A 17,207-nucleotide genomic window follows, 5' to 3' on the forward strand; every position below is an offset into this window, starting at 1 on the left:
AGACAAGCTTTCAACTCCCTGAAGGTCAAAGCTGCAGCATCGGAGGTGTCTGAATGAACAAAGAGTAAAGGGAGGAGAATTTGGAGAACAAGGGAAAGGGCCTTTGCCTAGACAGTCTGCATCTGAAAAGTTGACTTTAGAAATGATCATTGTATCAGGACAAGTGTAAGGAGATGAAAGATTAGAGAAAGTAAGTACATCCTGTAACAGGGAGAATAGTGGTAATGAGGGTACAGGGGAAGATGAACATTTCTTTGGAATATCCCCTTTGAAAGGTCGTGGGATTGGCAGAGGTCTCTTGTGAGAGAGCACAAGCAAGTGTTGCCCCCGTCTGTGAAAGAGTCCAAGAGTGCAACCTGGGGAACCACAGGCTGCACAAGCTCACTTTGGTGAGGAGTGTGCCATCAGTGGGAGTCCTCTTGGGTGACATTTCTGGGCAACAAGGACAGAAGAACATGTCCAAGAGCCATCGGCATGGACTTACCAAGGGTGAATCGTGCCTCGTCAACCTGATTGCCTTCATGATGAAGTAACTGCATTTGCGCATGAGGGCAACTCTCACCACGTTTGTCTGTAGCGATAAATTGGGAGGATGATTTATTTACCAATTAATTTACCAATTACCATCATGGGCAAAACAGACCTATCTTGGGGAAATTAATTAAATTTATTTCCAATAAATTGTAACAGAATAGGATAGTGAGAAATAAAGCAAAACTAAAAACACCTTCCCTCCTCCCTCCTTCCCTCCCTTTGTTCTTCCCAGGCTCAACTTCATTCCTAACTCTTCTACCTTCCCGCCTGAGTGGCACAGGAGGGATGGGGAATGGGAGTTGTGGTCACTTCATAACTGCGGGTCCTTCCCCCTGGCTGCAGTTCTCCATCTGCTCCAGCGTGAATCCTTTCCACGGGGTGCAGTCCTTGAGGAATGGACTGCTCCAGTGTGGGTCCCCCGCAGGCCCCAGGTCCTGCCAGAAAACCTGCTCCACCAAGGGCTCCTCTCCTTGGACAGCAGTTCCTGCCAGGAGCTTGCTCCACCGTGATCCTCCATGGGCTGCAGGTCGATGTATTGTAAAGAAAAAGGCCAGCCCAGCGTGGCTTCTCTGCTGGACCAGACCACAAGAAGTCCCAGAGGATGGCTGTTTCCTATGCTCATGGGACTTGAGAAAACTCAGTGTTGATAAAACACCAGTGTTTTGGGTATTGCTGAGAAGTGTTTGCACAGTGTCAAGGCCCTCTCCCTTCCTCATTCTCCTCCCTCCAGGTGGGAGGTGAGAAAGAAGTTGAGAGGGGACCCAGCCAGGACTGCTGATCCAAATATACCAGATGGATATTCCATACCACATGAGCTCATGCTCAGGAACAAAAGCTTGAGACAGATGAGGAAGATGGTGGAGTTTTTGTTGTTCAAGGAGTCTGCTGCTTGGAGACTGGCTGGGCATCACTCTGCTTGTGGGAGGTGATAAGTGATGTTCTTTGATTCACTTGGTGAGGTTTTTTTTAATCTCTTCACCTATTACACTGTTGTTATGTGGACCCAAAACTTTTCACGCTTTATTTCTTCCTGTTCTCTCCCCTGTCCCACCGGGGAGGGAGGAGGAAAGAGTGAGCGACTGTGTGGCTGCTGGGCTATTGGCCATTGGCCAGAGTCAACCCCCCACAGAAAGGAAGTTCCTGATAACTGGGAGTGAGTTCAGGGGTGGGCCACCAAGATGCTTAGGGACTGAAGCACTTTCCTGGGAGGAGAAACTGAAGGGAAGGGCCTTGTTTAGCCTGGAGAAGGGAAGGTCTCGGGAACCTCGTAGCAGCCTGTCTGTTCCTACGGGGAGGTTTTCAGGGCCGTGGAGCCAGTCTTGTCACTGTGGTGCTTGGCAGGAGGTAAACAGACCATGGTCAGATGTTGGAATAATGAAGGTTCAGGACAGAGAAAAGCAAAATCTTTTTCTCCGTGAGAGCATCCAAGCATTGGAAGAGGTTTCCAGAGACATTGTGCCATCTCTGCCCTTGGATGTTTTCCAGCTCCCACTGGATCAAGCCTTGAGCAATGTTGTCTAACTCCGCAGCTGATCCCGCTGTGAGCATGAGGTCAGAACAGAGACCTCCTGAAGTCCTGTTCGGGAGACCGAAGACCTAAATGATGCTGTGGTTCATTCCCCGCTGGGTCTTCCCTTGATGACAGTAGGGAAAGCTCTCAGGTTCCCCATGACCATTGTGTGAGCCGATGCAGGCAGGACGCAGGAACAACCACAAAACCATGGATTAAAGGCAAAGAACAAATTTAATCTCAATACCTCATGAACCTGGGAACCTCTGAAGCAGCCCCCGGGCAGAGGCAGGCAAGCAGTGGATGCAGGCACCGTGGAGAGAGAGTCCTTATTAGCAAGAGAGTCCTTGTTAGCAAGGGACTGAGAGGGCGAGAGAGCTCCCACTTCTGTTTGGGCCTGTAGTTCAAGGATTCCAGCAGGCAGAGATTTCCGCTGTGCTTTGATCTCTTCAACAGCAGGGCAGGAATCTCGGGCACGTTCCATAAGGTGCCCCTGAGTCCATCCCAGGCCTGTGTTATCTAAGTGCAGATCTTCTACTTGTTGAGCACACAAAACTAAGCAACAATTAGTGTGATACATGTCTTTTCCAGCACCCCACCTGCGAGTCACTTGAGCGTATTTACAGTCCTCCTCGCCAATCATCCATTACTTTCCCACGACCATGGAAGTCAGACAGATGTCAGTACAGCCAGACCAGCTGCAGCTTTTTGCCTGCTCCAGGCGGTGTTGCTCAGATGCAGGGCTGCTTGACAAGTGGGTCCAAAAAAGTCTTGGTCATTTTCTTTGCTCCCCCTTTCATTCCCTTTTCACTCTTCCCATCTCTCCAGTTCTACTCTCTAACTGTCCTTTTCTCCTCCCACACAAAGGAAAGCCAACTCTTTTTTACCATTTCCCCACTGGGCCTGCATTTGTTCACTTTGAATGCTCCTTTCATAGATCACCACCACGGTGCCTTCTACCTTGTTTAGCAACCTCATTACACTAGTCCCTTTTTTCATATGTCAACGACTTAATTTATGGTCCTGTTAGAAGCACCATGACTCAGGATGACCATTGGCACACATACTTTAAAAGCTGCACTGTTGGAGGTTCAGTCCAGGGGGACCTTGGCACACCTGGGAATTTGGCCAACAGAAACCTGAAGGTTTAGAAGGAAAAGCTGGAGAATAACTCCATGCAGCAGCACGGGCAGGGACCTGACCGATTAAGGAGTGCTCGGAGGACAAGTGTCTGGGCACCATGGCAGGGGCGATAGGAGCCAGTGGGCCTCCCATTTAAAAATGAATGAGCAGAAACTAGAGATGGTCCAGAGGAGGTCTGCCAAGATCGAGCGAGGGGCCTAATGCATGAGCTGTGTGGGGAGTCTGAGGGAACTGGGCCTCTCTAGCCAGCTGATGTGGAAGCACAGGGTGACCTAGTAGGAGCCTACAGCTACTTGGAGAGATGACAGTCAAGTTCTCTTCTGCAGTGGCCATGGATATGACAGAGGCAACAGCCACAAACTGCCTCTTGAGAGCTTTAGGCTGAGCCTCAGGAAAAATAAAATGGACTGGGAGGAGCGTTGCTGTGATGTCCACCTTTGGAGCTCTCCAGCTTTCCGATCCACAAAGACACAGCCAGCCTGGAGGTTGGACTAGAGATCCCTCCCAGCAGTCTCTTTCCCACCAACGCTTCCATGAGCCTGTGCCTTGCAACGTGCCATAAGAGAAGAGATTAAGATGGAAGTGAGAGTCTCTACATCAAGGGACAACCGAGGGTGGAAGGGAGCTCAGGAGGTCTTAAGTCCAATGCCCAGCTCCAAGGAGAGCCACATCTGAGGTCAGACCAGGTTACTCAGTAAATGTCAGCAGCCACAGAGAGAGTTTACCCACAAACCAGGCATCTAAGCCACCGTTACAGAAATGGAGATGAGGCAGCTCCCTCACGCCAGCTATCGGTATGCCATGCCTCCTGAGATGCCTGGGAACCTACACCTTCTTGTCCAGAAGGTGGACAAGACTTTGATTCTTTTGACTCTGATTCTTCTAGAAGCTTCTCCACATCTCCAGACCACGTGGTGATTTAGGCTGTAAACAGAATTCAAACAAAGCTTCTGACTTGGGTACTATCAACTTAATTGCTAAAAGAGCGAGAGATGGAGGGAGCTCACAACTTCCAGACTCCTGTGGAAGATTGTTGGCCTCCAAGAAAGGAGTTGAAGGTAAGAGTGTTGGACTAGCCTAGCCTTTAGATCATTTTGCATGGAATGGCTCTGCTCCCCACTTTCAGTCACTGGCACCCAGAAACCTCACCTGCTTTTCTTCCCCTCCTCCCAAATCTTGACCTAGTGATATGAAGAAAGGAAGCAGAAAGGCCCTTGGCCTCTGTGAATCAGCTGGGGTCTGGCACTTGGAGGGCCATTCAGTGAATGTCAGTGATTTCATTGTATTACCCAATAAAGCATCAAGATGGGAAGTGGTTCTGCAAGTCTGAATCAACAAGGTCCGTGGACAGGCAAGGCTGTGTCTATTGCTGTGTCTGGAGACCTTTACACCTACAGCATAGATCGACTTGGGGCTGAAACTCAGGCCTGGGCTGAAATGGTCTCCTGGGTCTATGGACCGAGGTGTGGGTGGAGTGCTGTCCTGGGTCTGGTGGGGATAGGGTCAGTTCTCCCCAGGATCTAGCAGGGACACAGGTATTCTATCCCATGTGAGCCATGCCCAGGGGGTAGCCAGGAGCTGGCCGGGGAAGGGGAAGTGACAGGAAGTCACCACGGGGGAGCGGAGCGGGTGGGGGCATCCTGGGTCCACTTGGCAAGTGGTGGTATCGTAGCCGGGGTTGTATATTCCTCTGTCAGTGTTATTGTTGTTGTTGTTTCTTGTTCCCTTTGCTGTTCTGTTAAATTGCCTTTGTCTCAACCCACGGGTTTTGTCTTTTTCTTCCAATTCTCCCCTCACAGCCGTGTTGGTGGTGGGGGGTCTGGTCTGAGAGAGTGGCTGCCACCTGGTTCTTTGTTGCTGTCTGAGACCAAACCACGACAAGTGCCCAGGTGAAGCTGGTCAGGGCCATGGATGCTTTCAGGGCCCTGACATGGGATGGCATGGGATCCCACCTGCCAGTGCCCTCAATAGGCCAAGTTATCATTCTCTGGTGCCCAGGGTCTGTGCTCTGCTACTCTCCTTCCCCATTGCCCTGGAGATCTGGGAGACCACCATTTCATGGTCCCTACAGCCAAGGCTGAGACCGGTCTTCACACCTCTGACCAGCTCTTCCTCTTTTGGGAGTACCAGCTCCAGCTGTGCATCAGACCGTGACGCCTGTTTGGCAGCTGTGCTAAGATCTTTTCCAGAGACTCCACAAGAAACCTCCTGGACTGTTTGCATCCTGCTGCATCACTTGCCCAGTGAATACCAGGGAGACAGCGCCCCCCAAAGAGCCAGGTTCTGCGATCCACGGAGTCCCTGGGGTCATTTAAAGAAGATATTGTTCATTGCTCACCCCCACTGTGTGATCTGTGGCTCTGTCCTGGATCTGGCTGGGATGGAGTTATTCTCTTCATAGCAGATCACAATGTGCTCTGCTTTGGATGTGTTACTGGTCCAGCACTGGAAACACACCAGTGTTTTGGCTATTGCTGAACGGTCCCTGCAGAGCGTGAAGGCTTTCTCTTTCTCACACTCTGCCCCCACTGCACGTAGGTACCCAAGAAGTTGGCAGGGGCACAGCTGGGATAGGGGGTTATTCCACGCCATAGGACATTGTACTCAGCAACAACAACTCAAGGAAAAAAGGATGAAAAGGGGGTCATTCCTGGTCGTGGTGTTTGTCTTCCCAAGTCACCGACGCATGTGATGAAGCCCTGGTTTCCTGGAAATGGCTGAACATCTGCCTGCCGATGGGAAGCAGCAGGTGAATCCCTCATTTTGCTTTGCTTGCACACACAGCTTTTGCTTCAACTACTAGACTCTGTTTGCCTTCATCCTTGAGGTTTTTGCCTTTGCACTTCTCATTCCCTCCCCTGTCCGCTTGGAGGTGTCAGGGGGAAAGAAGCAAGTGACTCTGAGTGTTTGGTTGCTGGTCAGGACCCACACACAAGCTTTTTCTGAACCTGTTTCCTGTCCCTTAGAAAAGCCCCGTGTACCTGAGCTGCCCTGGCATCACACAGGCCATCCCCGGCTCCTCATCATCCCCGTCAGTCTCTCCTACAGACCCGGTACCTCCATCTACCACAGAAGCCGTGGGAACTGCCCTTCCCCACCCCAGCTCTTGCTGCACTGATGTCACAGCTCTGTGACAGCACACGGGGCTCTTCCTCTCTGTGCCCCAGCCTGCGGGCTGTGGTGAACATTTGGGCTGCAGCACCTCAGATGTGGCACCAGGGCCACTCCTGGGCCACTCACTGGTGGGGCGGAGCGAGAAGCAGAAAAGGCCCTGACTGTGGAAGCGCTGCTCAGTAGCAACTAAAACATCCCTGTGCTATCAACACTGTTTTCAGCACAAATCCCAAACATAGTACCATACAAGCTACTATGAAGGAAATGAATTTGGGGATTTCCTGGCCGAGTGTGAACTTCCAGGAGCCTCGTTCACATCCTCACCCCTGCACCAGCAGAGCACCAGCAGAGCCCTGCTGTACCACATGTGGCTCCACAGCCAAGCTGTGCAGGCATCCCATGGTGCCGTGTGCGTTCAGGGGTGGGGAGATGTCCCCCCGGCACGGTCTGCACAACAGATCTTGGTGCCTGCCCTGGGTGTGAACCTCACTGACTCGAGGACCACTCACCATCTCCACTGTCACTGACACCAATGGGTAAGTCCTAAACCCAACCCTCAGTCTCTGAGGGGCAAAAAGAGCACATTGAGCTCTTTGCTCCTATGGGAAAGTAAGGGAAGATCGGTGAGGAGGACTGTAAACACACTCAAGTGACTCGCAGGTGGGGTGCTAGAAAAGACATGTATCGCACTCGTTGCTTAGTTTTGTGTGCTCAACAAGTAGAAGATCTGCACTTAGATGACACAGGCCTGGGACGGACTCAGGGGCACCTTATGGAACGTGCCCAAGATTCCTGCCCTGCTGTTGAAGAGCTCAAAGCACAGCGGGAAACTCTGCCTGCCGGAATTCTTGGAATACAGGTCCGAACAGCAAGTGGGAGCTCTCTCGCTCCCTCACGCTCTTGCAAATAAGGACTCTCTTGCTAACAAGGACTCTCACTCGCTTGGTGGTGCCTGCATCTCCTGCTTGCCTGCCTCTGCCTGGGGGCTAGTTCAGAGGTTCCCAGATCCATGAGGTATTGAGATTAAATTTGTTCTTTGCCTTTAATCCATGGTTTTGTGGTTGTTTCTGCGTCCTGCTTGCATTGGTTCACACAGTGACTCCAGCTTGGATGGTCCCTTCTTTTGGGAAGCCCAACCCCTGGCACATGGTGTCCCTCTAGATGCCCTCTGCTCTCTCGGGGTCCCCAGTTTCCCCCCCAGAAAGACAGGCAGCTACCTTTCAGCTCTGCTGCAATGCAGGACAGGCCTAGGCAGGCCCTTCAGTGTCCATTCACTGTCTCCAGTGGCACTGGGCACCCACAAGTGAGAGCTGAGTCCAGGCCTCCCTCCTCGACACATCTCCCAGTGCCCTCTACTCATGAGCCCACTGAGACCCGAGCTCAGCAACAGCCAGTGCGAGTGCAGTTCCTGGAGCCTCGTCCTGACTTCAGCAGGAAGAAGAGCCCAGAGTTCCAGGCCTGCCCCTGGGAGAGCTGCCCTTTTATTACAGAGATGCTCCTCGGGAAGGCAGCTCTGACACTGTGATATTTACCAAAAGCCTCTGTATTATTCAGCACAGTAGGATCGTGCTTTTGGAGATGGAGTGAATAGCAACAGTCCAGTGGGAACATGGTCATCACAGGTGAAAAACAAATGAAGCACAAACACACCCTGAGAAAAGCTAAGAACAGCCTGTGAGGAGAGATGGGCAGCTCTACTGCTGCTGAAGGTGAACCCATGGAATCTGTTTCTTCAATGCTTCTTTGAGCTCCTGGTTCCTCATGCTGTAGATGAGGGGGTTCACAGCTGGAGGCACCACTGAGTACAGCACTGCCACCACCAGGTCTAAAACTGGTGAAGAGATGGAGGGAGGCTTCAGGTAGGCAAACGTGCCAGTGCTGAGGAACATGGAGACCACGGCCAGGTGAGGGAAGCAGGTGGAAAAGGCTTTGTGCCGTCCCTGCTCAGAGGGGATCCTCAGCACGGCCCTGAAGATCTGCACATAGGACAACACCATGAACACAAAACAAACAAAGTATAAAGAGGCACTAACCACAAGAAACCCAGCTTCCCTGAGGTAGGAGTGTGAGCAGGAGAGCTTGAGGATCTGGGGGACTTCACAGAAGAACTGGTCCACGGCATTGCCCTGGCAGAGGAGTAGTGAAAATGTATTGGCCGTGTGCAGGAGAGCATGGAGAAACGCACCGCCCCAGGCAGCTGCTGCCATGTGGACACAAGCTCTGCTGCCCAGGAGGGTCCCGTAGTGCAGGGGTTTGCAGATGGCAACGTAGCGGTCATAGGACATGACGGTGAGAAGAGAAAACTCTGCACCAATCAAGAAGAATACAAAGAAGACCTGGGCAGCACATCCCCAGGAGGAGATGGCCCTGGTGTTCCAGAGGGAATTGGCCATGGCTTTGGGGAATGTGGTGGAGATGGAGCCCAGGTCAAGAACAGAGAGGTTGAGGAGGAAGAAGTACATGGGGGTGTGGAGGTGGTGGTCACAGGCTACGGCGGTGATGATGAGGCCGTTTCCCAGGAGGGCAGCCAGGTAGATGCCCAGGAAGAGCCAGAAGTGCAAGAGCTGCAGCTCCCGCCTGTCTGCGAATGCCAGGAGGAGGAACTGGGTGATGGAGCTGCTGTTAGACATTTGCTTCCTCGGGTATCTGTTAGCTGTGGGTATCTGGTAAGAAGGAAAAGGCAGTACTGAGTTAGACCAGATTTCTCCCAGTAAAACGTATTGTCTGTCTCATTGACACCCCACATTTGGACTCTCTCTTTTCTGGAAGACCTCTCTGCAGCTCCCTCACTTGAGCTCCGGGTTTTTCTGGCTGAGGCTGCCATTGGGAGCAGGGACTCTGTAACAGGCTCCCAAGGAGTCCTTCTTGCTGGGCAGTGTGTGGGAACCAGCAATGCAGGGTGATCTCAAATGAAATGAACTTGTGATACATCAAAGAGCTTTTCATCGTTGCTCTCTGCAATTTGCCCAACTGCAGAACTGAGCTGAGGGGATTTTGTCTTGTTTATTGTGTTCTAGTTTCACCTGCCAAATTTAGGAGTGGTTTTGGATGGCTGAAATCCCTGACATCTCTCATGCACTCCAAGTGAAATCTTGTGGGTCCTGAGAGGCAAAGGGACTGTCCCGTAGTACAGAGAGAGGAGACCTGCTCTGCCCACCAGTCCTGTTCTCAGCTGTCCTCTGCTGCCAGCTTGGGCCTGGGGGACGATCACACTCAGGTGTTCCCCTAAAAAGAAACAGAACACCGCTGAGAGCAGAGGGGTCCAGGTTTGAAGTGCAGATTGACAGACTCCACACCTTTTCTCATCTCTCCCCTCCCGGACTGGGACACAGAGGGGTCATTGCAGCTGCCCATGTACAGCTGCCCAGCAGCTTTTCCATGACCTTAGCACCGAGACATCTTCTCCATGGGCATCCTGGGTAACACAGAGATGATACTATGGGAGAGCTGTGCCCTTCTGGAGAGCACTCTGCAGCCCCACAGGACACCCCAGGGAAATAGTCGAATGTGCTGGAGTTGCCTGGAGGAGACCTGGGCACGTTTCTCCCATAGACACGTCTGTATCGCAGGACCCAAAGGGTCTGCATCTGAACGGGAGCTGAAGCTGCCACCCGCAACCCTCCCCCCCTCCCCTCCAAATGACTCAGCAAAAGCAACGGCGAGAAGCAGGGCAGCACAGGCAGGAGGGGACGGCAGTAAAATGCCACAACGCTCCTGCCAAGGGGGGAAATCAGGGCTTTGCCCTTTCCTGGGCTCTGGCTGCTGCAGGGGCAATGAAAGCCCAAGATCCCATGGGCTGGAGGACAGAGGCTCTGCCTGGGCTGGGAAAGGAGACCAGGGAGGAGTTGCTCCGGGGAAGATGTCTGTGCTGCAGGGACAGCAGGGAGGTGCCCATGTCCCCCTCCCCAGCGTTTCTGGCAGCAGCTCCCTCTCAATCCTGCCCATGTCCCTGCTGCCTGTCTCCCTGTCCCCAGCTCAACTCCCTGCCAGTGCTCACAAACCCCATCCCACCCGCTGTGCGCCCACCTCTGCCTGCAAACACCTCCCAGGGGCAGGGCACTGCCAGGGGCATCTCTGAGTGTGCAGGGGGTGAAGACCAGATCACAGAAAACCTGATGGGGCTGTGAAGGGGAAGATGTGGCTGAGTCAATGTGCTTCATGAGAAGTCCCCTGAGAAATGTCATGAGGTAGAGCTGAAGCTGTGAGAAGCCCTGGCCCATGCAACCCTCTCTTGACAGCAGAAGAACCCTGCCCCGCTCTGTTCATCCCTGCCCCACCACGGTGAGGGTGGCTCCTTCCACCCAGAGCTTCTCCCCACGGTGCCCTCGGCAGGCTGAGAGCTGACCCTGGCAGGCAGAGGAGTCCCTGCCCTGGCACACAGGGCCCCGGGCTGCAGGGGCTTTGCTCGGAAAGACATCTCTGGGCACCCCCGGCTGCATACCCATCTTCACACCTCTGCAGCCCCAAGCCCTGCTCTGGCGCGTGTCCTCCTGCTCCACACCAGAAAAGCCAGGAGAGCCAGCCTGACAGGCCCTATGGGTTGTGGCATGTGCCAGGACTAGGAGACACTTCCAGGAACTCACCTGCATTGCGCTGCAGCCAGAGACTTACCATGTGAAGGGCTGTGAAGGTTTCTCCCCGGGTGAGCTCTCCTCTGTCCTCCAGAGCCATCTCTCTGCAGCGCTGCCCGCTTGCCATGAGCTCCCTCCATCCAGGAGCCCAGCCCAGCAGCAGAGCTCCAGCCCAAGGTGTCACTTTGCCTGTCCCCTCTGGGCTCCCTCAAAGATGTCCCTGGGGCTCCAGGAGAACCAACTGTGAAACAACCTGAAGTCATTAATGATGTTTCCTCCCTCGGTAGAGGAAAGACACTTCTTTCCAGCAGTGTTCTTTCCCCTCTCAGAGACAGTTAGTTCCAAGAATCATTTCTTCTTGTCCCACACTGACAGTGGGACTCTCCAAGGCACTGAAAGGGAGGAATCTCCTGTAACCGTGCAAACCACAGGTGACATTGGAGGTGCCAGAGATGGTCCAAACCACTTGTGGGTAGCTGTAAGCTCTGATGGAGCAATTCAAGGGGACAGGGCAGCACCTGGGGTGATCATTTTGGAGGCTGATGGGGCGTTCTTTCGGCCAGTTGAAGTGACTGGGGATGTCCATCTTTAGGACAATGAAGCTGATCCTGCTCATTCTGTCCAGGGCAGCCCATAGAGCTATTCCTCTGGGCAAATGGAGTCATTGCCATCAGCAGAGCTAAGTCTCCCTCTCTTCTCCACCAGCTGTATTTACCAGATCTCCAGTGGCAGTGAGGGCAGGTTTCTCAGAGACACCCATGCTTAACCTAATTCAGGGCAGCTGCTCATTTTAGAGTTTAACGCCATCCTGTGGTGTTACCTGAGGTGCCAGTGCTCTCCAGCACAACCACATGCAGCCAGCAGGGACAGCACAAGACTTGCAGGAACACCGTCCCCATTCAGAGCAGCCACGTCACAGACCCCAGGAGAACCTCAGACACGTTCAGTGCTTTCCTTCAAGCAACTGCGGGGAGGCAAGTCCTGTCCCATCTCCAACCAGTAGATGCTGGCAGTGCTGCTCCCACATCCTTTAGTCATCCCTTCGATGATGCGATCAAGGAACAGAGCAATGATTTTCACAGTGTTCTTGGATCATGGGAAGTCCATAGCCAAGGACATTTTCCAAAGCACCTTGTCCTTCCTGGAGATCAGCTTCACCTGCACCAACAGGCCCTCTGGGGCTGCAGAGATGCCACAGGCAGCAAAGCCTTCTCCTGCCAGGGCTGCAAGGTCCAACCCTGCATGTCTCTGGTCCTGTTCTCCTCAGGGACACCTCATTTCCTCTATACATTGCCATCTGCCATCCACCCCAGCTGCTCTGGAGCAAACCCCTGGTTTGCATGAGATCTTGGGCACTTGGTAGCGGCTTGCTTTGTTACACGTCTGAGCTTGGCCCTGGTGCATTGGCTGAGGTCAAGCTCATCTCTGCTCTGACATAAAGAACCTCTAATGAGGGAGAGGAAGGGGACAAAGTCTTATTTAACTGGCCTGGGGAAGTCTTGGGGTCAACGACCTCATGTCTTTCTGGGGCTTTAACGACCCTGTGGGTTTACATGGCAAGGGTTTGGTAGTGGTGGTTGGGGCTGCAGGGGCGGCTGAGGTGAGAAGAGATCAAGAGCTGAGTCCATGTCTGACAGAGACCGTTTCATCTGGCTCCAAAACGGACCAGCCACTGCCCAAAGCCGAGCCAAGAAGCAAATCTCTTGGCACCTCTGTGATAACCTTGTAAAGAAAAGATGACAAAGAGTGTGCGGCAGCTGTAAGAGAGAGGAGTGAGAAACACGTGAGAGAAACAACCCTGCAGACACCGAGATGAGTGAAGAAGGAGGGGGAGTTGGAGTGAAGCTTGGTGGGCACCTGGTGGCCAAAAGTCACCCCACCAGCCCCTGACATTCACAGGACAGCACAGAGCAAGTGCTCCTTTAGGTGTCTGGAGGTTCTTTGCATCAGCTTTTGAGCACAGCTGCCAGATGGGTCAACAAGTGTGATGCTCACCTGGATCTGAAAACCTGTGTGTCATCCCTGTCAGCCTCGGCTCTAGTAGCAAAGACACAGTGGAGTCCCAGCTGCCAGGGGGAGTGAGGAAGAAGAGGAGCAGAGTGCGGATGCCCGGTCTCAGCATGGCAGACTTTGGCCTATGCTGGGAACCTTCAGTGGGCAGTGTCCCTCCAGGGGAGCAGAATTCAGTGCAGCTGCTTTTCAAGGGCAGCATCCTCTGAGCGCAGAAAGTGTCCCTGCCGATACTCCAGCAAACAAGCGGAACTCTCAGGACACCGGCTTGGCTAAACAGGCAACTCACCGGGAAGCTCTATAGAAAAAGGGAAACAGAGAGGGTGTGGATAGAGGACCTCACCTCAAAGGAGGAATTTAGAAATCGGGAGGGTTTTGGAAAAACCAAAGCTCCCCTGGAGTTAATTCTTCCACAAGGGTCCAAAGGCATCAAGAGGAGCTGTTAATACTGAAGTTACAATTAAAAAATAATCATCAAGAATAATGTGTGGCCACTGCTGAATTTGGTAAGAGAAGTTGCAGATGTGTCTGAGGTCCTCTTTGTCCTCTTTGTCGTCAGCCATAAGGTCTCCCAGGCCTGTGCTCCTTGAAGCAGGACTCCGGAGGAGAACAACCAGCAGTGGATGTGGATCAAATCAGGGATTACTTGAGCCACCTCAGACATGAACAGTCCCCAAAACTGGAGAGGCAGCATCCAAGGGTGCTGACAACTCTGGAAAAGGAATAGAATAGAATAGAATAGAATAGAATAGAATAGAATACTTTAATTGTAAGGGACCTACAACAATTATCTAGTCCAACTGCCCGGCCAATTCAGGGCTGACCAAGTATGTTATTAAGAGCATTTCCAAATGCCTCTTAATCCCTGACAGGCTTGGGGCATCAACCACCTCTCCAGGAAGCCTGTTCCAGTCTTTGACCACCCTCTCAGTAAAGAAATGCTTCCTAATGCCCCGTCTAAGCCTCCCCTGGTGCAGCTTTGACCCATTCCCACATGTCCTATCACTGGTTCTCAGGGAGACCAGCACCTCCCTCTCCATTTCCCCTCCTCAGGAAGGTGTAGAGAGCAAGGAGGTTGCCCCTCAGCCTCCTTTTCTCCAAACTAGACAAGCCCAAAGGCCTCAGCTGCTCCTCAGAGGAGATGCCTTCCAGCCCTTTCGCCAGCTTTGTTGCCCTCCTCTGGATGCCTTCAAAGACCTTCACATCCTTCTTAAATGGTGGGACCCAGAACTGCACACAGTATTCAAAGTGAGGCTGCACCAACACTGAATGCACTGGGATAATCACCTTTTTTCAGCAGTTGGTTCTACTGCGTTTGATGCACCCCAGATCCGGTTTGTCCTCTTGGCCCCCAGGACTCACTGCTGATTCCCAGGGACTCCAGCTGCCAACCAGCATCCCCAGATCCCTTTCTGCAGGGCTGCTCTCCAGCCACTCCTCTCTCAGTTTAGACTTGTGCCTGGCAATATTCCATCCTAGGTGCAGGATCTGGCATTTGGATGTGTTAAATTTCATCGCGTTAATCATTGGCCAACGTTCCAACCTATCTAGATCTCTCTACAAGGCATCTTGCCCCTCAAGAGACTCAACAGCACCTCTCCGTTTGGGACCATCAGCAAACTTGCTCATGGTGCATTCAACTCCTGCATCCAGATCACTGATAAATATATGGAACAGAGCTGGCCTTAGAATTGAACCCTGAGGAGCGCCATGGTAGCCCCATCCACTGCAACCCTTTGAGCTCTGCCCTTCAGCCAGTTCATTGCCCAGCACCACGTGAGCCCACTCGTCCAGAAGGATGCTGTGAGGGACAATATCAAAAGCCTTTCTAAAATCCAGAAAATCTGCAACCACTGCTTTCCTTTCATCCACTGGGTGGGTCACCTTATCATAGAAGGCTATCAAATTAGTTAGGCAGGACTTTCCCTTTGTGAACTCAGGTTGATTGTGCCTGAGGACTGCACTGCTCTTTAAGTGCCTTTCAGTAGTACCCAGTATAATCTTCTCCAGCATTTTTCCAGGAACTGAGGTTAGACTAACAGCTCTGTAGTTCCCTGGGTCTTCCCTCACACCCTTTTTCTAAACTGGAATAGCATTGGCTGGCTTCCAGTCAGAGGGGATCTCCCCTAACGCCCAAAACCTTTGGTAGATGATCGAGAGGGGTCCGGCCATCACATCTACCAGCTCCTTCAGTGCTCTGGGAGGAACCCCATCAGGCCCTATGGACTTGTGAACATTCAGCTGGCACAGCTGGTCCCTGACAATTTCAGTGTCCACAAATGGAAAGTCACTGTTGTGGGACCTCTCCTGGTTAACAGTGGGCCTTTGACACTCCAACAGAAGTGAGACCCTTTTCCACTCAGCTATGGCTTCTGTCTCTTCCACTGAGCCCCATGAGAGCCCCATGTTCTTACACCTCCAGCACCTTGCTGCCTCCTTGCCCACCCTCCACAGAGTCTGGGAGGTGTCCTGCTGCTGACATTGATCACTTCCACATTAGGGCCTCCAGGAAGACCCTAGAGCATCCCCAGAGGCAAAGGATACCTCTCCCCAGAGGCTGGGCGTCTGGGCTTGGCCACCCTGCTTGGTGAAGCACATCAAAGGCTTTCACAGGGATCTCCACATTTACATTTCCTGCTGTACCAAGTGTCTGCGACTTCTTGCTTCACCAGCCACAGGGACAGGAACTTTGTCTGCTCATGGGCTCTTCAATGAACTAATTCAGTAGGGTCTTCTAACACCCTCAGAAACCTGGACGATGATATCTTTTACTTCTCTAGAGGCTTGGTCAATCTTTCAGGCTCTGCAGTTCAGGAACTCAGCACCCGAGGGCTCGTTACCACACAGAACACCCCGAGGAGCCAATGCCCAGGAGCCTGGGCATAAATTTCCTTCAGTCTTCAACTCTTAAGTGGCTTATGGGAGAGATTTCAGGAGTGTAGTCAAAGTGAAAAGATGTCAAAGCAAAGAGGCCAAGTGAATTAAACGCTTCATTTGAGTAGCCAGTTCTGCATTAATCCCAACATATTTGGGTTGCAGGAACGTCTTCAAGTAGTGACTGAACCATCTAGACCCATGTGGATGGACTGGCAAAGACACACACACGCACATACACACACACTCCATTAGGGGGAATCCCCATCTCCCAGGCTGAGCCATGCCTTCAAGATGCAAACCTCTGCAGTGCCCACTTATCACAGGCCTCCAGGCAGAGTATGATTTACTCTGCTTGACCTGTATCAGCTCATTTTCCTTCCTCTGCCCATCCCTGCGACTCTCAAGACTACGGGAGCTTTGGCTTTGGCATCATCCCTACATCCTGGGACAAGGTTTCTAAATGCCTCCTTTGCAGCTTCCCCTTCTTCCCCCTCCTGTGTGATGCCTTTTTGCCCTGGAGCCCGGTCAGTTTATACCAGCAGCCTCCTGAGATGAATGGTTCTCTTCATGGGTATTCAGATAGATCATTCTTGTGCTTGGAGGAGGCTGTCCCATAATGCCTATCAGATCCCCAGAGCTCCTTCACCCTTCAGAGCTGCTTCCCATGGCACCACTTGTCTCATTCCCCCGAGTACATCAAAGTCTTCTCCTCTGGAGTCCACCCCTCTGTACTCCGCTGCTGGCCTTCCTCACTCCTCTTTGGCACCTGGGACCCCACTATTTCCTGGTCAGTACAGCAAGGCTGACACTTTTTGTCACATCCCTGACCAGCTCTTGCTTGTTGGCCAGGACCTGATCCAGGTGAGCATCACCCTTCCTGGCCCACCGGGCAGCTCTGCTAACAAGTTGTCCCAAGATGCTCCAGGATGCTGGCACCCTGTTACTTTCCCTGGCCAGTGGATGCTGGGGAACTTATGGTTCCCCATAGGAACCTGCTCATTAACCTGGAGACTTCTTCAGCCCGCTGATAGAAGACTTACTCTGCCTAACATGCCTGATCAAGTAGTTTAAACCTTCCCAGACAATGTCACCCTTACTGGCTTCTCCTCTCATCCTCCCTCCACAAGCTCACTCAACGTATTCCCATCTCATAGAGGAGCTCCATATATCTGAGCTGCTCCTTCACACAGGTGGCATCACCCCATCCTCATCCTCCCTGCCACTCTCTCCAGCAGAGCCTCTATCCTTCCATTGCAGCACCACAGCTCAGCAACTGCCCCACCACATCGCATTTGTTCCAAAACCATCACAGTGCCGTGACAAGATACGAGGCTCCTCCTGGCAGTGCCTTCACCCCTGTGCTGTGCTGTCAGATCCCTTGGGCGCAGGACAACCTCAGCAGACATTGTCACACAAGAGCCTGCAGACAAGTCCCACTCTCTACAGGA

The 17,207-nt window shown here is 52.5% G+C and overlaps 1 protein-coding gene across 1 annotated transcript; it reads right to left on the reverse strand.

Moving 5' to 3' along the window:
- Window positions 1-7,995: 7,995 nt before the first annotated feature.
- Window positions 7,996-8,931, reverse strand: LOC141478100 (olfactory receptor 14A16-like). Its single transcript, XM_074167236.1, has one exon. It carries the CDS (start codon window positions 8,929-8,931, stop codon window positions 7,996-7,998), a length of 936 nt encoding a protein of 311 aa, XP_074023337.1.
- Between the last annotated feature and the right edge of the window lie 8,276 nt (window positions 8,932-17,207).

Source organism: Numenius arquata, unplaced genomic scaffold (genome assembly GCF_964106895.1).
Source record: "Numenius arquata unplaced genomic scaffold, bNumArq3.hap1.1 HAP1_SCAFFOLD_257, whole genome shotgun sequence".
NCBI classification, from domain to species: Eukaryota; Metazoa; Chordata; class Aves; order Charadriiformes; family Scolopacidae; genus Numenius; species Numenius arquata.